The sequence below is a fragment of the Arachis ipaensis genome, chromosome B5, assembly GCF_059453495.1.
Source record: "Arachis ipaensis isolate K30076 ecotype BB chromosome B5, ASM5945349v1, whole genome shotgun sequence".
In the NCBI taxonomy this organism is placed as follows: domain Eukaryota; kingdom Viridiplantae; phylum Streptophyta; class Magnoliopsida; order Fabales; family Fabaceae; genus Arachis; species Arachis ipaensis.
In genome coordinates, this window is record NC_142440.1 from 21,006,305 (window position 1) to 21,029,155 (window position 22,851).

Sequence of the window (22,851 nt, forward strand, 5' to 3'; positions counted from 1 at the left end):
TTAAAGAAATATTACAATAAATAAATTTTGTAACACTTAAAAAAATGTTACCATAGATATTTTTTGTAACACTCAAAAAATGTTACAATAGATATTTTATATAACACTTAGAAAAATGTTACCATAGATATTTTTTGTAACACTTAAAAAATGTTACAAAAGATCTTTAGTAACATTTTTTAGTTATATTATACTATTTATTTTATATTATACATAATATAACTATACTAAAATTAATTACTACAGCATGAAATATTTCATTAAATTCACAAAATGAAAGTTTTATAGCCTCTTTCATTAATCAATAATCATTGTACAAATTTGCTTCGTGATGCAAATAAAATGGAAAAAGAAAAAATACTTATAGCACTTAAACTCTATAAACATTCCATATAAAAAAAAAGAAAAAGAAAAAGTGATACTATGTACATAAAAAACTTAATCCTTATACTAATCCTAGAAAAAGGTATTTATCTGCTTGACTAGCTTATCGCTGCGACGACTTATTACCATTCCCTTAAACCTGTCAATCAAGTTCATCTGATGCACATCAAACAAAAAAGCAATAAGAACTCATATAGTGGGCAGAAATAAAACCTGAAGAAAAATAATCATGGAATCACCTCTGCAGGTGGTCTGGAATCCCAAGTAAAGTTTTCACTTTCCAACCATTCACCTCTGATAAAATAAAAATAAAAAATAAAATTGGTTATTAACATGATCTTCCTGACCTATCTGATAGCTATCTACAAGCTACAACAAGAAATTTATTTTCGTTAGTTGCCTAGGCAGTGTAATCAGAACCATTAATCATTTCTAATATTTAGATCTTTTTGAACAGTTGAGAAAAAGTAATATATTGCCCTTTTTCTAATTCTTACATAGTTTTTCATCAGTTGTTGCATTCTACTATTTTTTGTCCCCATTCTTGCTTATTACCCGTCTAACCTAACAGCTACAGATCCTATACAAGCAGGACGAATATTTGAGAGTTAATATCTCAATGCAGCTGGCAAATAAGTAGGTCTTGGACATACTAAAAAACCATAGTCAAACAGTAACACTTTAAAATTACAAGCACAGCATAGTTAAACTTTTTGTAAGAATGTGCTATATATATTGAAGGAAACAGTTCATCACAGAAAACAGGAGAAAAGTTTCAGGCTTTTCAACTTTTAATCAGCATAGCAATGAAGAATCTCATTGATTTATCCTAATATTCTTACCTTATCCAAACAGTTCCCCATATAATTGTTCAAAAGCCACAAATTCTGAAGTTTGAGAGGAAATACCACCAATTTCTGCAGAACAAATTTCTGCAAGGCCATAAAAATAAAAAGGAATTAAGAGAGGTACAGAGAACAATAGCCAACTCAAATGAATGTAACATTCTATTGGTTGGCTTCGAATCGGTGAGTTACCCCAAGGCCATAGTGAAAGCAAAATTCAAGCAACATAAGAAAATAAATTAGCAGTCTATAAGTGTTCACTTAAAAAGAATATCAGGAATTAGCACACATCTGAAGAAGGATACATTAAAAACACAGGTGCAAGAAACAGAAAACTTATATTATTGGATGACTAAGCAGGAGCAAAAATCAAGTGAAGGAATGGAGCTAAACCAAAATAAATATAAAAACAATGTGCACAAGGGATTCCCCATCATCCATGGACTAGTGGCAGCTGGGGTTTCATAAACAGTACAAATCATTGTTGTCAGAATGATACAAGAAATGGAAATGGAACCTTTCTTATTACTCAAACAGTCACACATGTCTAGCTTCCAAATATATATACTAGCAAATAAACTCCTATGTTTGTTTCTTTGATCAATGACAATAAAGAAGGAGATAGAAAACTACAAGAAAGGTAACATAAGACAAACTAGTAGTGAAATGACAATTATAAAAATTTTCTGACACTTTTGACCCCAATGGGGCTGCTGCTGCTAATTTAGATGATGAACAAATGGATAATATACACTTACTAAACTTGAAAGTGTTAAGAGAAGGTTCACCTTCATCATTATTTCCAAGTCTCTCAGAGCTTTGTTGGTTAGATCTCTCTTATTGTGAATCCCTCACATCCCTTCCAATTAACCTTTTTAAGCTGAAATGGCTAAGAAAACTATATCTTCGTGGCTGCTCAAATCTCGAGAAGCTCCCTGAGATAGAAGAGGATATGGAAAATTTAATGGTGCTCATCTTAGATGAATCAGGAGTACAAGAATTACCTTCAACAATGCAAAATTTGGTAGGTCTTGAGGAGTTGAGCTTGCATGGTTGCAGAAGCCTTGTGTTCATTGATACCTTGATGGCTTATAGAAGTTACCATATAATTCTGACCATTTCTTTAGGCTGTTATATACATGCTTCGCCCCAATCAGAAAGCTGATCATAAAACATGCTGGACTAGATAAGTACAAAAGGGGCAGTAACATAAATGATGGTTTAAGAGTTCAAATAGTTTACAAATTATTACATGGAAGCAAATGATTTTGCAATGCTTTTATAAATTCTTTTTCTTAGCTTTAGCCCTTCAATATTTTAGAAGAGGAAAGAAAAAGGAAAGGGTAAACCCACCTGTAACTAGGGAAGCTCATCCCAAGAACACAAGCAATGTCGAGGTCTGATGCTCGAATAACCATTCCTTCATCTAAAACACAGCCTGCCTCGTTCACTATTGGAAAGAGAATCATCTCTAAAATCTCTTGGTCAGTAATAGATATAGGCTGCAAAAGGAATAAATGCTACCGGCTTCACTACACAAGCTAGTGCCGACGAGCAAATTCAAGAAGATATAGATTCAATCTAGTGAGAGAGGAAGCTTATGATCAAACAATCACTTGCAATACAGAATTTTCGAAAGAAAAGCACCTTTCCACCAGGCATAATATTGGCAAGTCTTCTCAACTCTTCAACAATTGGTAGTATTGAAAGATCGAGTTTTGGCTTGCTACCCTTTTCATAAATGTAGTATCCTTTCCCATTGTTTTTGCCTGAAAGGACACAAGTGATCAAGGAAAGAATGTGTTATGTAAACTCCATAGCTAGCGAAGTCCGAAAGCCTGAAGGTGAAGGAAAGATTAACTCCATCAAACAGACCACAGAATTTACACGGTGGCACACATACTAACAAAACAAAACCATGTAAATTTTATCTAAGCAATCCTTTGTGTTCTAAGCAATCCTCCCAATGGCAGCATCAACAAAACTAGGACTAATCTTCACTGTTTCAAATAAAGTCAACACAAGTGTACACACACACACATCATTTCGTCAATAAGATCCAGATTCAAGAAATTCAATTAGTACCAAAAAATAAAAATAAAAATAAAAAGATAAAAAGAGGTGATTTCTCTTACATGAATTATAATTTGGGTTTGATCTGACTTCATTTTTCTCATGGAAAAGACTTTTATTATCAAAAATGCATATTTAGAAAAGAGAGGTGCTAGTAGTATGTTTCTGGCAAATTTAAAGCAGATTTAAAATAAAGCAACAAGGTACAGCTTCAAACACACAATTACAATCTTAAAAACAGCCCAAAGAACTGTCATTGGTTCCTGAGTTGTGAGCATTAATCTCCGTTTGTACAGAGTGTAATTTGAGCAAAAATCTAGAATAGGTAGATTGTAGAAGTCCCTCAATCCACAATTCCACATGCAACAATGCCTACAATGACATAATCTAGTGAATAACCCCATACTCAAATAAGACAGTGTCGAATGTATAATTGGATGGAAGAAACTAATGGAATATATCAAATTCAAATAGGAATGTTGAATGTGAGAACACTAAGAATAGTAATAAAAAATTAATAGAATGCTTCAACTGGGCAACAAGCAATACTTCTCAAATTTCCAAATATAATGACACAAGAAAAGGATTGGTAGGCGTGATGAATAAGTTACCTTCCAAAAGGGGATTTGATAAAAAGTAGACATTTTATTTCAAAAATCAAAAAGGGCAAGGAAATGAAAAACTTTCAATTTGAACTGAATACTAACTAGTGACTATACTCTCACTAAGGCAACTCTTAAACAGAAGGGTTTCAAATTTTTCATAAGTCATGAAATCCAATTCTAGATTTGTTAATGGTTATTAAGCTTTACATTCTCATATATAAGTTACAACATCTTTCACTAGAGACACAACTTGAGTTGAGACTAAAGAGTTATAAATTGGCAGTAATTTATTAAGACATACTTTATCAAACCAGAAAGAATTGTATGTTAGTCTAAATTGTTGATAGCAAAAAAATTGTGGAGGAAAAAGGATTTTCAGTCTCAATACTGTTTCAAATAAAGTCAACACAAGTGTACACACACACATCATTTCGTCAATAAGATCCAGATACAAGAAATTCAATTAGTACCAAAAAATAAAAATAAAAAAAATCTCATATGCTTTACATTAACATAGAACGGCTATTTTGAGATTCATTCAAGCCAACAATCAATCTGCATGTGAGACCATAGGATTTGGTGGATTTCCTTGTTGGTAGGCATTAATAATGAGAATAATGTGATTCTCTACTTTCAGATAAAAAAAAAAAGAAAAAAAGCAAGTGCATAAAGACTATAAGCAATCACTATAACAATTAAACTTCACTTCATTTCTATAGACTAATCAAATAACTAATGCCTAATTATTCAATTATCATGAATGAATGTTCTTCTGCATTCTCCTAGTATCCTATTTTTAAGAAGTTGCTTTACAATTCAACTCTGAATCTAATATTTTTATGCAGAGAAGAAAAAAAGAAGGAATGACAAGAGATATTAGTGATCAAAGCAGTTCTAGCCCTGCTTTAACACCTTCAATCATAGAATAATTCAAATGCCAAAACATATATAATACTAATAATGAATGAAAATAGAACTAGATATGTGAAAATACATGAATTCGGTATGAAAAAAGAACCAAATACATAAAAGCAATCGAAAAGACGAAATGTGCTAACACTTCATAATATCCTCATAAGTCTCAATGAAAGCAATACATATATGCTATGATTCAGACATTATATCAAACATGTATTGGGCAGCTACATCTAACCAACCTATGCTGCACCAAATCGAAATGTATAGAGCAAAACATAGCAAAAAACATTTAATTAATTAAAATATGACTGAGATAAGAATGCTAAACATTACGTACATTTAATTAATTATTATTACCATTGGCATATGAGAAGGAGACAGAGCAAGATTGAGAGATTCAGAGCACTGAGAGTGAAAGTGAGAGTGAGAACATGCAATGCTTACGGAGAGATCTTCTGGCGTGGAGAACTGGTGGCAACCGGTGGGCTTGCTCTTGAATTTTCCCCTTTTCATCGCATTTCCGATTCAATCACTCACGCACACTACGATCAGATTAGAATAATGCAACTCTTCTTCTGCACGTAATTTTTTGGAACAAAATTAAAAAGAAATCGGAACAAACATGAAACGAAAATGAAATAATCAGAATTGAGAATAATCAAACCCTAGAATTAGATTGAGATTGAGAAAGGTTTCAAGGAGAACAAATCACGATACAGAGAAAGAGGAAGAGGAAGAGATTGTGATGGAGAATGGTTTTTTTATTCTTGATTTCAAAGGAAACAATGATTGTGAGCACCGATTGAAAGCATGAGCGAGAAAACATGCAACGGTTCGCGAGAGGGTTTCTGGGAGAGTATGAATCCTAGTGTGTTTAGGAATAGGAATTGGTAACAGTTCTTTAAATTTTTTAAGAAAATTAAATATATTTACTAACGTTTTATGGTAAATGTTATCTAAAATATATTTTATCTATAATGCTAACATTTTAACAAATGTTAAGAGACAAATGTTACTAAATATATAAAATGTAGTAGTGAGAATAATAGTGATCAGAAAAAAAAAATCCTCATGTGAAACCAACAATGATCAATCCTCTTTCTCTTCATTGCTCGTCACCTTGACTTGTGCGCGGATGAGGGATTATGCCACACCTATTCGGAATCCCGAAATGCGTGCAGAGATGATCAATAGCATCTTGTTGCCTTGCAAGACTTGCTTCAATACTTTGTAATCTTCCTTCCATATAAATCCTCATGGTTTGAAGTTCCCCCAAAATGTTCTTCATGGTGTATGTTCGTGGCAGTTGAGCTTGGCTATCCTTCTTTGTCTTGTCACCCGGCCAATTCAGTGAGTGTTTCTGCTCCACAAATGCAGTGCTAAAATCCCTGTAAAACAAACATATACAGATCAGATGATCGGGTAGGTTGGCCATCGTGAATAATTTTATCAAAGTCCCCTCCCTTTTTTTCCCCCTCTAACCCTCTTTCTAAATAGTGATTGTTTTTGTAATATATAACTGATTTATCTTTTGAACTATAAGTATTAAACACTCTCACAATATTAGCAAAATATTCTCTAAGCCTGCTCTCAAAACGCCTCTATCATTTCACACCACCTTATTCTATCCCACAAAAACCAAAATATATCACTATATTAAGACTTTGAAACTATTTTGTTATCCAAAAGAGAACTAGGAACTCAATGCCCCAATCTCGCTCCTATTCACATAACCTGAATTCTGATCCCCGAATCCACCCAACCCACAAAAGCGACCTAATTTCCAACTGGAACCTTCATGCTTCAATTACTATTCTATAGAATACAATTTGAGTGAGAGAAAGCAAGTTTACTTGGGTGTTACAATAAAGGCACTGTGCAGACAATCAGGATCCTTGGGATTGGCGAGGTGCCTGGTGTAGACTTGATTCACAGAAACATCAACAACAGATAGGAATCTTTGGTCCTCTTGTGTCCAGGCTAGGGTAAATACCAATATCCAAAGGAGAGGTTCTAGACCAGCATGACGCCTTAATTGTGTGCTCCCAATGATGAGAGCACATACCATGCCATTGCCAAGGTCAACACATTTCATGCTTGGGGAATACCACCAAACTTTGGACTGTTGGACTTGGATCTCATTAGAACACTCGTCAAGCGATTGACAGCAACGGACAAGGTTAGTTTGCTTATCAAGCAGCAGAGCATATAGTTTGATGTTAAAATATTCCCCTGCTCTAATGTTTTCCCCCCTAAATGTAAGTGCCACACTGCAATTATTGCCTACATCTGGAACTGAGACAGTACTCATTGAATCAAAACCAAATGAGCTTAACTGGAAGTAGGTGTCCTTGTCCTCCACTTTCTCCCAGACGTCACTTTGGGGGTCATAGACAACTATTTCTTCTTTTCCAGGTTGATATGCAAGCAGGAAAAGCTTGTCATCAGAAGCGAACCATTGACACCAAGGAGATTTAAGAACACCAGCGCGCCTGAGTGTTGGATCAACAGGAGAAAGTGGGGGAGCGGGCAAGGAACCCCATGTCCCGGATTTAAGAACCCAAAAACCTACACTGGGCACGCGTGCAAACAAGTAAATGTTGCCTCTAATATTTGCAACGAAATAAGGATCGGAATGAGGTCTCGGTGGTGGAGGCATGAAGTCAGGCTCTGATATCCGCAGCTTGCTGTTGTGGCAGTGGAGTTCCCAGGATTCACCACGGCCCAGTAAGAAAGGTTTGTTAGAATGATGGAAAGCGCGCATGTGTTGCATTCCAAAATTTGATTGGGCACAAATGGACGCAGGAAGAACAGGGGGGGAATGCGAGTTATCGATCTCGTTCTTCCCTAATCGAAGCAATTCTGCAACAGAGAAAGCAAATGCATCTTTTTCCGAAACTGCGTATAATAATGACTCCATCTCCAACCGATACAAGAGACGATTGATGGCTATGGCTGACTGTTTCGCAATCGGACGTAAGGTTAGGTTTCAGAATCTCTCTTCAAATTCCTAAAAAAACGAATGCCGTTTCAGAATTTCTAGCATGCGAGAACCGAACCGATTATTGAACCGGTCGAGTGACTGCGAGGAGGAGAAGCAGAAACAACGAGGAGGAGACGTATGGCGAGGAGGGGAGAAGCGGCGACGACCCACAGCGAAGCAACGACAGAGAGAGATCGAACAGAGAGGGCGACAGAAAGAGAGAAGGAAGAGAAGGGCTCGGCGATTTGGGCTCTGAAGTGGGATGGTGGGTGGTGGCTGCTCTTCTCGCCTCTGAGTGAGAGGGATAGAGAAAGGAGTGGGGTGGGTACTGGGTACTGCTGGCAATGGATTTGACTCATCTAAAGTTGTTCATTTACTTTAAAGAAAAAAAAGTAACATAATCTAAATACTTAATAATATAAATAGTTCTGATTTTCTGAGATAAATAAATGTATTAAATGTAGACTGTTTAATAGAATTTGTTAAAAATATTGCAATAACTTTTAAGATTGTGTAATTTTTTCTTTTTATTTATCTTCTTTATCTTTTATTTAGTTTTTTCTTTCTTTTTTTCAACAAAAAAAATATTTTCATTCTATCATTTAGTTATTATATTTTCTTTAACCATTCACACATTTAAATTTAAATTATAACATTAGACATGAAACAAGCATTATAAACACATAAAAATATAAATAAATTAATTTAATATATATCAATATCAATTTATTAGAGATTTATTAAACCAACATCATATCATTAATTACTCTAAACATTCTTTAATTTGTTCTCAGTTCAGTTCTTATTTCAAGTATAAACAAAAAAAAATTGAGTACATTTATCTAAAAAAGATTAAATATATTTATATGAGTATTTTTTTATATTAAAATAAAAAAAACATTTCTTGATCCATTTTAAATTAATTTATTTTATACTTTTTATCAGATTTTTCAAAAAATTGTTCAAGATTTAAAAAAGATGAAAAATTATTAGTGATCACTGTTAATCTTTTTCATGACAAAACTTTAAATGAAAGTTACAGAAGACAAAAATAAAAAAGAAAAAGATAACCAAAACAACATCAATATCATGGAAGAACATGATAATAAAACATAAAAAGAAAAGTAAATGTTGTGAAATAATAGAATTGAAATTTTTTTTTTTTTTTGAAGAAAAAGAAAGAAAAAACTAAATAAAAGAGAGAGAAGATAAATAAAAAGAACAAATTACGCAGTCTTGGAAGTTGCTGCAGTTGTCGCACGATTTTCAACTAATTCTATTAAAGAGTCTACATTTAATGTATTTATTTATCTAAGAGAATCAAAAGCATTTATATTATTAAGGGTTTAGATTGCGTTACTTTTTCCTCTAAAGTAAATGAACAACTTCAGATGAGACAAATCCGCTGGCAATATATACGGGGTATTTAACCCGGACTAATTCGTTCGGATTTTCTATATACGGATTTAAGGTATATTCTATCATATTTTATCTGCATTTCTAATATATATATAAGTTATGTATGTAGTGAAAAAAGTGAGCGTTGAATTCACAATTTTTCTTTTATAAAAATTTGAAATAACCACTAAATTAATTGATGGTCATATTATTTATAATTTTATGTTGGATTTTTTAAGATTTTATTGTTTTTAATTTTAATTTAAACTTAGTTTTTTATTTTCTATTTTATTAATATGTATAAAATTTGTAATGGTTGAATTTTATATTTACTTAAAAATATTTTATTTTTCTACAGATACAGTCGGATAGAATAGGGTTTAGAATATTAGGATGCGACAGAATTAGGATTGAGAGATTTTCAACCCACAAGTAAAGTAGGATAAAATTTTAAAAGAATTTTCAACCTGTGAATAAGATTAAGGTAGAGTCCAAACCCTACCCTACCCTATCCTACCCATTGCCAATTTTAACTTGTGAAAGAGTGAATTATACTTTTAAAAAATCGAATCGGTTTAGTTGATTTATCAGTTAATTGTCGATTCGACTAATTTTTTAATTAATTTTTTGTAGAATAATTTTGTAAGTTAATCGGATCAATAAAAAAATCAATTTTCGATTAATCCAGTTAAACAGATTAATTCAATCCGATTTTTAAAACCTTGGTTCTTAGCATAACAAATTAAAAAAAAATAAACAGAATTTGAAAGCTTTCTGACCGAAACAAATATGAAAAAAGTTTTGTTTCTCAAGATACGCATGACAGAAAAGCATTACAAAAATCTGATGTAACTAGCTATCAACTATACTATAGTTCATCCTTTATTCAATTATTATTTATTATAATTATTATTTTTCTTTAGATATTATGTTTTAAATATTTTTTCATGTATTTAAAATTTAAAATTAGATTTAACAAAATAAAAATAACAAATCAAAATTAAACTCTAACTAAATTAAAATTAAAATAATACTATTAAAATCAATATTTTTGTTTTTAAGACTGATATATATCATTTTTTAGTTCTAATTAACAAGAGTAATGAACACAAGCCAATGCCAATGAGTTATAGCTCAAATGGCATAGTCTTTCCATACTTAATTAAAAGGTTGTGGGTTCGAGTCTCTTATCTTTGGTAAAAAAAAATGAACACAAACCAATGAGTTATAACTCAAACTCCATACTCAATTAAGAGGTTGCGGGTTCGAGTCTCTTATCTTTGATAAAAAAAAAAATTAATGAACACAATTATTTTTAGATGAATTTCAGATGTATTAAAAAATTATTTAGCATACAATTTTATAATTTTATAAAATCATTTATATTAGAAAAAATATAAACACGAATTTTAGACGTATACTCAAAATATTTTGTATATTATCTTATTATTTTAATTTAGATGTATTAAAAAATCATTTATGTTAAAAAAAATATAAACACAAATTTAAATAAATTTTAGATGTGTACTAAAAGAATTTTATGTGTTATCTTATTATTTTAGATGTATCATGAACGTATGTAAAATAATAAAAAAAACTATCCAAAAAATAATCACGCGAAAAAAAGAGAAAAAATAATGTTAAAACACAAGTTTATAGAACTAAAATATAATTGAATAAGAAAAAAAAGATGTGATACTTTTTAATTGATAAGTTAATTTTGTTATTTGTTATTTTAAATATGTTATAAGTACACTTAAAATATTACATTAAATATTCACAATACATCTAAAATAATATATTTATGCACAAAATAAATTATAAACACATCTAAAATTAAAACTACATCTCAAAATGTATATATAAAATTAAACTAAATTTATTGAAATAGAATGAAAATAGAAAATAATTTATTCATTTTTTGAGAGAACTTACCCTTTTGATATCGTCGCCTTCGCTCGTCGCAGCTTGAAGGTCGCTGCCTCCAACTTGATCTTCGTGGCCGCTGCAGCAGCATTTTCTACTATTTTCGTCGCAGCTCTTCCGTCAACATCTTTAACTTTGATCAATAATAGTTAGAATAAATTACTATTTGTATTCATAAAAGATACAAACGTTGACAAATGTATCCATATAAGAATAAAACGACAATTATATTTACAGAAGATAGTTTTCGTGTGCCAAGAATACTCTAACAGACTAATTGTGTAATCCACGTCCGGGTACTCTTGACACACGGAAGCCATCTTTCGTGTCGTTTTATTCTTATATGAGTATATTTGTCAGCATCTATATCTTTTATGGGTACAAATAGTAATTTATTCTGATAGTTATTTATTTGCACCAAAAACTATGATGTTTTGTTTAATTATTTTTGTTCGGTTTTTCTTTAATTTACTATTTTATTATTCCGTTAATTATTTAAAAAATACTTTTTTTTGGTGTTTTTGAAGTTTTTTTTTTTACTGAAATAGTTGTAATAATGATGAAATTGACAGTGGTTCCTTTAAAATAGAAAACATAATTAATTAGTTAATTAAAAATTTAATATAATAGAATAATTAAATTTAAAAGATGTTTAAAGGCTAAATTATTGTTGGATGAGTAACATTTTCGTATAAAAATAAGCAAGCCCAACTCAAGAGGAGCCCATGCGAAATTGATTTACGGTAGCACCTACGAAGTGGAATCTCAGAAATGGCAGTCATCCTATCCAAGAAAAAAAAAGGAATGACAGCCATGAAATAGCGTAGCCAGAAATCAACAATGGGAAAACCCAATTCATTGCTAAGATTCATGAAATGGGGTGCAGGAAAAAAAAAGTTGAACCCAATTGATTGCTGGCCTATCATTTTTACAATTTTACTTTTGTGTTCATTTAAATCACTCCTCATTTTAAATTAAAAAAAAATTCTTCATTATTGCTTTTATTTAATAGAAAAAATTTAATTTTAACAAAGAAGTTTTACACATATATCTAATCATATAACACCATATTAGCAAAAATAATTATTTTTTATATTGACTGCATGACTGTTTTTCTAAAAAAACAGACGCGATTATACAATTATGTGAAATATTTTATACTCCCAATACATCAAAATTAAACTCAGAAAGAAAAAAGCTATGTTAAAAGATTGATGGACAATAATGTAGAATTTTATTTTATATAAATTTTATTTCTAAAAGAATATTCCTAAGTAATTTATTTATTTCTTTATATATTTGTAATTAAATTTATCATCTTATTATGTTATAAAATAAAGTGTAAATTTTACTAAAAGTAAAAATATACTATATAATTATAAAATGATAAAATCTTAAATAAATATATTAAATATGAATTACAAAGTTATTTTTCAATTTTGACACAAAATATTTAACAATGTTAGTAGATCTGTTCAATTCAAGTAGAATTATTTATTGTAAGATGTTATTTATAATTGAAAAATATTATTTGTACAATAAAATTCAGTCTTTGGTTAGCCTTTAATATTAGTTAACTATTTTTGAATTAAAACATATTCCTATTTTTTAGCTACATATTAGTAATTAAGATTAATTTAAATTTTAAAACCTAAAATTTCTCTAACTTCTTACCTACTTCATAGTTAATTATTCATAGTTAGTTATTATTTTCTTCTTTTATGTTCCTTCTCTCAATAACACGGTTTTCTTCTATTTCATTCTCTTGTACAAGACACTCCTTCAACTTTATTCCTATTACACATCCAAAATTTATAGTATTACACATACAAAATTATACATTTACACAACCCAAATCAAATTTATTCCTATTACACGTCCAAAATTTATAGTATTATACATACAAAATTATATGTTTACACAACCCAAATCAATGAAGAACGTAAACACATAATATTTCTTTGCAGACAATTAAAACTCTCGTAAACACATCCAAAATTCAGTAAAGAACGTAAACACTTCTAAAATACAGAAATTGCACATACAAAAATAATTTAACATTATAATATATATATATATATATATATATATATATGAAAATCTTTTCAGGTCATTTTATTTGATTTTTAATTACAAAAAAAAATATTATACAGAACAATAAAAAAAGTAATGGTGTCATAGAATGCGCAGAGAAAAGCTCTCTAAACAAAGACTCATCCAAATCTTAGGTATGTTTTCAGTGCGGACGAACGATGATGCTGATGCAGACGAACGGCGACAAGGAGGAGGAATAGGCGACGACAAAGATGAGCGCCAATGAAGAGAAAGGCGGCGTTGTGGATGAGCGCCGAGGAGGGGAAGGCGGCGTCGAGGTTGGGCGCCGAGGAGGAAGGTGGCGCGGATAAGAGCCGATGAGGGGAAGGTGGCGTCCAAGTTGAGGGCCGAGGAGGATGTCGCGGATGAACAGCGGAGGATGTCAAGGTTTATTTTAGAATTTTAAAATAAAAATTTTGAATTTTTTATTAATTTTATTTTTCGATGTGTATTTAAATTGTAATATATTAATAATTAAATATATTAAATTTGAAATAAAAATTTAAATTTTAAATTTTAAATTTCAGTTTTATTTAGTTTGTATTTTGGAAGTGTATTTAATTTTAAAAAAACACTAAATTGATTTATAATTTTTAGATGTGTTTATTTTATTTTTTTAAATTATTGCAATAAAAAGTTGAATATTGTACACTTTTTAAAAGATATCTAGTTTAATTGTTTATAGTTATAAAAGAGAGAAAATATAATAAAAAAATAATTATTACTTTAAATTAAAATATTTTTATTTTTTAATTTTTATGCCGTTCTTTTTATAATTACTTAGAAGTTTTTAGAATTATTTTAATATTTTAATTTTGTTAATCACATCCTAATTAAATTAATATATATTTAAGTTATAAGAGAAAAAAATAATATAGCTAAGTAAACACATAAGTACATAGTAGTCTAGTTAATATCATTTTACCAAGTTGCGAGAACAGACTGGTCAATAAATCGGTAAAATTACTGGTTTATTGGTTCATTGGTTCCATTAAAGTTTAATTGGAATTCAACCGATTTAATTAAACATTAAATAAAATTATTAAAATTCAATATATAATTTTAAATATATAAATTCAATAATTTTTAACTTAATAAAATTTAAAATTTTACAATTTCACATAATAAATTATCCATAATTTAATATTAGAAGTTCACAAATAATTTTAAACATCAAAGTTCATAACTAAAAGCAATCAAAACGCACATATAGTGACAAACTCTTAATGTTCTACTATCAAAAGAATCATTAACAAACAAGTTTTCAACTTTCACAAAATCTTGTTAAACAGATATACATAACTAGTGACTGACCTTCAATAAAATCTTCCCTTCTTTCATTCTCTCCCCTTCGCAACCTAGCATCAGCCGCGAAATCTTCTCCCCGTCTCTGTTCGTCTCGCCGTCAGCAACTTCAACACCGACGGTGACCACTTGTGCAACAGCTCTCTTCCTCTAGCTCGCCTTTGCCACTCTCCCACACTAAATCTTCAGCGCAGTAGAACAGAGTTCCTATTTTCCCAATTTTTGGTGACTTTCGACGATTCCCAGCACTGTCAGAGCTTCCTCCAACACTGTCGTGGCACTCCATTGGCAGCGGCTGTTGCTGCCACTGCATCTCCCTCCCCTGAGTTTTTTTACTCTGTTTGAGGCTCAGGTTCCATGATCACTTTTTTGTTCTGTTTTAGTTAATTTAGGATTTAGTTATATGTTAATTTCTAGTTAGTAAGTAGAATTTATTATCATTATTTTTTGCTGGTTAGATGATTTAGATTAAGATTAGAATTTTTTTTTTTATTAGAATTGTTGTTAGTTTATATATAGTTCAACATATTGTATGTTTTTTGAATTTGAATTTATTTGGACTGAATTAATTGATTTTTTGCTGAATTTTTGCAATGAATTGCTGATTGTTGTGCCATTGATGCTAATTTGTGTGAATTAATGTTGAAGGAAATTTTAGTTGTGCAATTTCTTGTTGTTTGATGCTTTTGCACACTAAGTGCTCGATTATATGCTTCTATGTGTAATTTGTGTTTTAGTTAATAAATAGTATTATGTTCGAGTTAGATTTAATTTTTAGTTTTAACTAGAGGATTTAAGTTGTTAAGATATGTTAGATTTAAACTATTAGGTTGTACATATTTACTATGTCAATATAAGTGCATTATTTTTAGGATTATTCTAATTCATCTGTATAGTTAGTGAAGAAATCATTTATTTTAAGGTAATAATTAATACTCATTTTTTAAATCTTGGTGAAATTTAACTTAATTTCTTATTGTTAGACAAAATATAATTTTTATAAGAAAATTATATAAAAAAAATAATTAGTTATTTAGTAATGTTCCTATATATAATATTTATATCTATTTTAAATTAAATTAGATCATTTGATAGTTGGTTATTTATTTAAATTTTGAAATTAACAGCAAGCAAGAAGTATGGGAACAACTACAAGAAATTTAAATTTTCTGCAAGTGGTGTACAAAGAGTAATTGCCCATTGAGATTAGGCTAGTCTATAAATAGAGCTTTAGGAACACGTTGTAATCAGTTCAGTTCTTCTTAGAAAACGCTAGAAACCCAAAAAACATTCTCAGCCCTTTGGCATCACAGAGTAAAATTGGGAATCTTAAGTAATTCCTCTGAACTCAAACACTTGTACTTTGCTTTTTCCTCAGTTTTTATTAATAAAATTGCTCTACTTTTACGTCTTTTTCTCTTTTACGTTCATGTTTCTTCCTTCATCTTCCTTTTAATTTCCTGTTTGCTTTAATTTCTGCATTTTACTTTGCCTCCGGCACCTTGCATGTTTTCTTTTTATCTTTAATTTTACTTTCGAAACTACAATTGAGACTTTGAGACATCCACAAAAGGATTCGTTTCCGCTCCTTAAATTATGATTGTGAAACAAAACTCGAAAATTGTTGATTTATTTGTTGTTAACAATGAAACAAAAATTTGAGTAAAACAAATTGGCACGCCCGGTGGGACATTGTCAATAGATTGTAGTTTGTCAAAAGAAAAATCAAGAGTTTTGAATTTGCATGTGGTTGCACAGTGGTAAGTTCGTGCGTCAAGAGCCAAGGAAATCAGTGTCAGTTGACATGTCAAATACTTCTGCAGCATCTTCTTCTACTTCTAGTGATGAGATTAGAGGAAATGAATCCGGAAATTCTCCTGTGGTTTCAAATACAGAGCCTACCTTGATGTCAGTGAGGCATGATGGCGTTAGCCATGCCCATACAGGGTTAAATGCAACTCACATAAATCCCGTGGGGTGGCCGCCATATGGCTTGCCACCGGGGTATGTCCCCTCCATGGTGACACAAGGATTGCCTGTGCCTCTCTACTCAACTTTTCAAAATCCTATTTATCAAAATCCATATGGCATGTCAAATGTACCTGTTTCTGGGGCGTCAGGTTCACACATATCACAATAAAATTTTTCACATTCTATTAACATAGGAAATAATAGTGCATCTAATTCTACTACATCCACTGTCACTAGAGTAGAAAATTCCAGACCTGTATTTCCTGACATGTCAAGAGCAATGCCCGTTAATCAACCTAGTCAAACTGTGGGATCTTTAGCAAATATTAGGCAACAGATGGATGAAAGCCACCATGATCTAGTAAACATGTTAACTCATCAAATGGTGACAGTTTTAAATCCTCTTTTAGAAGACACAAACACTAGAATTGAACAATTAAATAGGCAAGTCAATAGGATTGCTACTGTGGTAAATTTAGAAGAAAATGACAACTTGGGTTTAAGATTTGATAATGTCAATCATAACGGGGGAGCAATTCCTAATTATGATGTCCATATGCCTAGACATGGTCAAAATACTGATGATATGTTAGAAAGACTTAGGCAAAACAACTTAGGGGGCATTATAATCTAGCAAGAAATGTTGAACAAGTTTTAAACCGTTTGGGATTTAATGTTGGTTGCTTAAATATGCCATATTTTGTGTCTGCTTTTTCTGAATGTGTCCAACAAGCAGAGCTCCCAAGGGGTTGGAAAATTCCAAAATCCCTTACAAAATTTTCTGGAGAAGAAAATGAGTCTACAGTAGAGCATATTGCTCGATATACTGTTGAAATTGGAGAAGCAGCTTCTAATGAATATCTTAAGATGAGATACTTTCCTTCTTCTTTAACGAAAAATGCATTTACATAGTTCTCCAATTTAAGACCAAATTCTATTCATTCTTGGGCACAGTTAGAAAGAAATTTTCATGATCAATTTTTTCGAGGTGAATTAAAATTTAGTCTTATAGATTTATTCTCTGTTAAACGTGCAGAGGGAGAATCCATTGACACCTATTTGGCACGGTTTAGAAACATGAGAAATAAATGTTTTACTCCGATTCCAGAATCTGAAGTTGTCAAAATGGCTACTAATGAGTTAGAATTTGGAGTTAGGAAGAAACTTGTCAATCAACATACTTTAGATCTTTTCCAGTTAGCTGAAAGAGTAAGACAAATAGAATAAATTAAGAAAGAAAAAGAAAATTTCAAAAAAGGTTCTAAAAAGGTTGCATATGTGGATTGTTTTTCCAATAGTAGTGATTCAGATGAGAAAGAGGTTTATATTGCTAAATTGCGTGGGGGTCCTCCTTATGTATGCAAATCTTTGAAGCTTGTTAAAGAAAAAGAAAAGGTTTTTTCATATTCCAAAACTGAAAATAAGACTTATTCTTTTGATATTTCTAAGGCAGATCAAATATTTGAAGTTTTATTAAAAGATAAGCAGCTTATTTTACCAGAAGAAAAAAAGATGTCTTCAGCTGATGAAATAAAGAATAAAAAATTTTGTAAGTTTCATCAGGTGTTCTCACATGCCACTAATAATTGCGTCCGTTTCAGGGATTTGATACAAAAAGCAATTGAGGAGGGAAGGTTGAAGTTTGAAGATAAAACTACTATAAAGGTGGACACTGAACCATTTACTGCTGACTCAAATTATGTTGAGCCATTCAAATTGTCAGTCAACATGGTAGAAGTTGATGCCACAATGGTTAGTGCTAAAGATGAAAATAAAGACTTGAGGATCTTTGAGCAAGATAAGAAGCCAGTTTATCCTCGTCCTGGTGAGGATCTGTTAGATTTTTTGTTGAGAATTAAAGAATCTGACAACACCATCGCCATGTGCCCAAAGTGCAATGCTGTTTTTGACAAGGAAGCTGCAAAAGAGTTTGAAAAATACAAAGTTGAAGAGAAAGAAAAGGCTGAGTTGAGAAAGAAGATTGCTGAAAAAGAAAATGAAACTAACGAGCTAAAGCGGAAGATAGCCGAGGGGAAACAAAAGTTGGGCGGTCAAACTCCTTTAAACAAGTGCGTCAACAACACTAAGGTACAACCCGTCAACCAGAAGATGAAGACTGTGGTCATGATTGGTGGAAAACCTAATGGATTTTCTCAAAAGACAAGAGCTCCTCCCACCAAAATTTCAAACAATAAATTGGTCCAGAATGTGAGAAATGTGTAGAATCAACATACTGCTTTTACAAGAGGAAAAAACAAATGGGTGAAGTCTAGACCTTTTAAGCCCAAGTACTATGAATCTCAGTTATGGAACATGAATCATGCACAAGACGGAGGTAGTATATATATTCCAAAAAATGTACCTATTCCCTCAAAGCCAATTTATTCTTGTTATAATCCTAACATGCAGCAGGTTCCTAATTATTCTTCTTGGCAAAATTGTCAAAATATTCCAAAATATTCTCCTTTTACAACTTTTGAGCAGAAAGAGAATATACCTGAGTATGTTCCTTTGGATCCATACAAGGGACACGGAGTAGATTTTTCTTCTTTGCCAACCATGGCCAAGTCTGCAGAAACAGGCATAAAAATGTCAAGAAGAATCTTGCTGGAAAGAGGGTAATGGTTGAAAACAAGGGAGAAAAGGATGAAGATTTAATTACTGATAATTTTGACACTGGTTTTGATGACAGCTTACAAGCAATATTTGGTGTTAAGCAACCTATAGTTGTGGTGTCAATACTGCCTGAGGAGTATAGTCAAGTCCAGAAAGTAGAGTCATTAGAAGATGATTGTTATGATGTCTTTCCTGGAAGCGAATGCTTATTGCTAGATGACAATATGTGTGGTGGAGGATTATTTGAGAAGCCTACTGAAAATGATAAAGAACACTTACGTCCACTGCGTATCAAGGCTCGTGTTGATGGAAGGATAGTCAATAAGATTTTGGTTGACGGGGGAGCTGCTATCAATCTCATGCCTGAAAGAATGATGGGAAGGCTTGGAAAGACTGAAAAAGAGCTGATTAAAAGTAGCATTGGGGTAACAGATTTTAATGGAAGGACTTCTTCTTTTAGAGGTGTGGTTCTGCTGTCAATTGAGGTTGGTTCTGTCAATAGGCCAACTCTATTTGTTATTGTTCCTTCTAAAGCTGGTTTTAACTTGCTTTTGGGACGTGATTGGATTCATGGAATGGGTGCTATTCCATCCACTCTACATCAAAAGTTGATTTTCTGGAACGAAGATGGGGGAGTGGAAAAAGTTCCTGCTGATAATAGTACATGTTACTATGATGAGATGCATGTGGAGTTCAGGATGTATAATCCTGGAGTCAAGCCACTGACAGTTGACACCAAGGCATTTAATCATGAAAGTATTGAGATGTGTAAAATAGATATGAATGGTTTTATTTAAAAAAAATACATCAAGTTTAAGATCTTGGACAAAAATAATCTCTTATTAACATTTGGGTATGTACTTCATAAATACAAAAGCCTAATTGACTTAGAAATTCCGTTGAGTCTCTTAGCGCTTGGAGTCAAAACTATTAGAATGTTAGTGTGGAGATTTTATAGGATTAGAAATTTTATCAAATTTAATTGACACCTGGAGTTTAACATATGAAAGAAACGACTTCACGAAGTTAAGATTTTGTTACTTCTGAAGTTAGGAAAATTATGTCAATTAAAACAATGAAAGTGTGTGTCAAAAAAAAAAAAACTCTTAATTGAAATATTAAAGGTCAAAACAAAGGTTAATTGATACACATTTAATGTACCGAAATTAGAACAGATATCATTTGACACACTTAAAAATTTCATACAAAAGAATAGACCCATTGACAGTTCAACTATTAATGTAAAAATTTTATAGACTTAGAAATTTTGTTAAGTCTATTACTAGTAGGTATTGAATCTGTCAAGCGGATGTGTCTAAAATGTCAATTGACTCTCAATATCAAAAATAAAAAAAAATGTCAATAAACAACTAAGTTTTCTCACTTTCAATCATTGCATATCTTCAAGTGAGAAATCTTGGGGGGCATCTTGTTAGACTATATATAATTTTTATAAGAAAATTATAAAAAGAAATAATTAGTTATTTGGTAATGTTCCTATATATAATATTTATATCTATTTTAAATTAAATTAGATCATTTGATAGTTGGTTATTTATTTAAATTTTCAAATTTCCTGCAAGTGGTGTACAAAGAGTAACTGCCCATTGAGATTAGGCTAGTCTATAAATAGAGTTTTAGGAACACGTTGTAATCAGTTCAGTTCTTCTTAGAAAACGTTTAGAAACCCAAAAAACACTCTCAGCCCCTTGACATCACAGAGTAAAATTGGGAATCTTAAGTAATTCCTCTGAACTCAAACACTTGTACTTTACTTTTTTCTCAGTTTTTATTAATAAAATTGCTCTACTTTTACGTCTTTTTCTCTTTTACGTTCATGTTTCTTCCTTCATCTTCCTTTTAATTTCCTATTTGCTTTAATTTCTGCATTTTACTTTGCCTCCGGCACCTTGCATGTTTTATTTTCATCTTTAATTTTACTTTCGAAACTACAATTGAGACTTTGAGACATCCACAAAAGGAGTCGTTTCCGCTCCTTAAATTAAGATTGTGAAACAAAACTCGAAAATTATTGATTTATTTGTTGTTAACAATGGAACAAAAATTTGAGTAAAACACTTATATTTTCAAATAAATATATAATGATTAACGTTACATATAATGACATTCTTTTGAGATTTAAATATCAATATATATGATTCGCTTATAAATATATACAATAGTAAAAATAAGTTAATATATTCTATTAGAAATGTTGTGAATTTAATTGAGTTTTGACTGATGTTGTGGATTGAAGTTGGCTGGATTTGTGAAAATTGTAAAATTGGATATATGTCCAATTTTAGGAGAGATTATGTCAACTTATAATATAAATGTTGAAGAATTTGTGTTGTATATATGCTGATTAGTGTTAATTGGTATTCTCTTAGCATACATGATGACAGGTAGCAGAGGTGTCACAAGTCGATTTTGTGGTCGTGGTAGAGGGAGAGTTTCCACCGGTACTCCAGGGACTTCTCACTCATCGCCCTCTATCCTGACTACCCCATCAACCCTATGACGTCACAGGCGAGTCATGGTCCCGAACCTCAACTATGTGACTCCTTTTGCTACGTCCCCGCCAACTCCAGTAACAATTATTTTAACAATAATTAACAAATATAAAATAAATAAACAATAACTAAATACTATAAATAGAATAATTTTAGATTATTTCAAAATAGAAATATATATCATGGAGATGGAAAATGAGAATGTATCTAAATATGAAGTGGCGGCGAAAGGAGTAGGTAGAGAGAGAAACGAAAAAACGGCAAGAGAGTAGGGTAGAGAGAGAAATGAAAAAGAGGGTTTGAAATAGAGGATTTTTGAAATAAAAGGGGAGAGGATTCGTGCTCTCAATTTTATACTTGATTACCATCGGATTCATAGTCGGATATAAATCCGATGGTAACCTACTGTGTCTCACCAAAATGCAACGTTTAATTAAAATGTGTTATCGTCGAAACAATTCGACAGTAACAATGACAAAAAAGTTCACACTTATTCCGCACTTTTTTCCTTCAAATATTACTCACAAATTTACCGTCGGATAAGTGAATTCGGTGGTAAGAATTTGACGTAACGAATTTCACAATAAAATTTTCTGTAAATTAATTAATAAAATCTATGGTAACTCAAGACACTAAATTCGATAATATTCAATATTTTTTTATAGTGATATCCTAAATGCACCTAGAATATACAGGTATGGATTTATTTATTATGGTCTGTGAACATTTGCCTCCATTAAGTTTCTAGAAAAAAAAGTATATATATATGTATATAATTTTTTTTATTGTAATGTGTATTTGCTGCCATATTTAAGAAAATTTTATTTATGCGTTAAAAAATTTTATATTATTAAATATTAACAAAATAATAAACGTTATTGAATTATATAAATTAAATTTATTAATATTCAAAAAATCAATTTTACTCATAACAAAAAAGCAAACAAACAAATGAAATGATAATGATAATAATAATAATTTGTGTCACACTAGACAATTAATTAATTAAGTAAAATTAAGTTTAACTTCTTAAATATAAAAGATACTATTAGTATTTAATAATTTTCTTAAAACTTATATATATATATATATATATATATATATATATATATATCATTTATTTATTTTTATTATTTTATTTAGTTTAGTTTTAATCTTACATATAATAATTATTTTCTTTGAAAAAAATTTTATCATAAATTTTACAGAGTATCAACTCT

General features: G+C 30.9%; 2 protein-coding genes across 13 annotated transcripts; one reads left to right on the forward strand and one right to left on the reverse strand.

Moving 5' to 3' along the window:
- Window positions 1–274: 274 nt before the first annotated feature.
- LOC107643272 (uncharacterized) lies at window positions 275–8,160 on the reverse strand. 12 transcript variants are annotated; one of them, XM_088488059.1, is made up of 11 exons: window positions 6,679–8,160; window positions 5,945–6,213; window positions 5,183–5,400; window positions 2,877–2,998; window positions 2,583–2,770; window positions 2,234–2,390; window positions 2,018–2,164; window positions 1,227–1,316; window positions 882–964; window positions 624–678; window positions 275–540 (listed from the first exon to the last, which is right to left on the reverse strand). In XM_088488059.1, exons 1-3 carry the CDS (start codon window positions 7,743–7,745, stop codon window positions 5,351–5,353), a joined length of 1,386 nt encoding a protein of 461 aa, XP_088344185.1. In that variant the 5' UTR covers window positions 7,746–8,160; the 3' UTR covers window positions 275–540; window positions 624–678; window positions 882–964; window positions 1,227–1,316; window positions 2,018–2,164; window positions 2,234–2,390; window positions 2,583–2,770; window positions 2,877–2,998; window positions 5,183–5,350. The 12 variants fall into 12 exon arrangements, with proteins under 12 accessions (XP_088344185.1, XP_088344190.1, XP_088344189.1 ...); XM_088488064.1 differs by lacking the exon at window positions 882–964 and having other exon boundaries at window positions 5,270–5,397; XM_088488063.1 differs by lacking the exon at window positions 882–964 and having other exon boundaries at window positions 5,163–5,397.
- A 10,648-nt stretch (window positions 8,161–18,808) lies between these two features.
- Window positions 18,809–19,915, forward strand: LOC148563560 (uncharacterized). The gene is made up of 2 exons (XM_088487699.1): window positions 18,809–18,837; window positions 19,195–19,915. Exons 1-2 carry the CDS (start codon window positions 18,809–18,811, stop codon window positions 19,913–19,915), a joined length of 750 nt encoding a protein of 249 aa, XP_088343825.1.
- The last annotated feature ends 2,936 nt before the right edge of the window (window positions 19,916–22,851 follow it).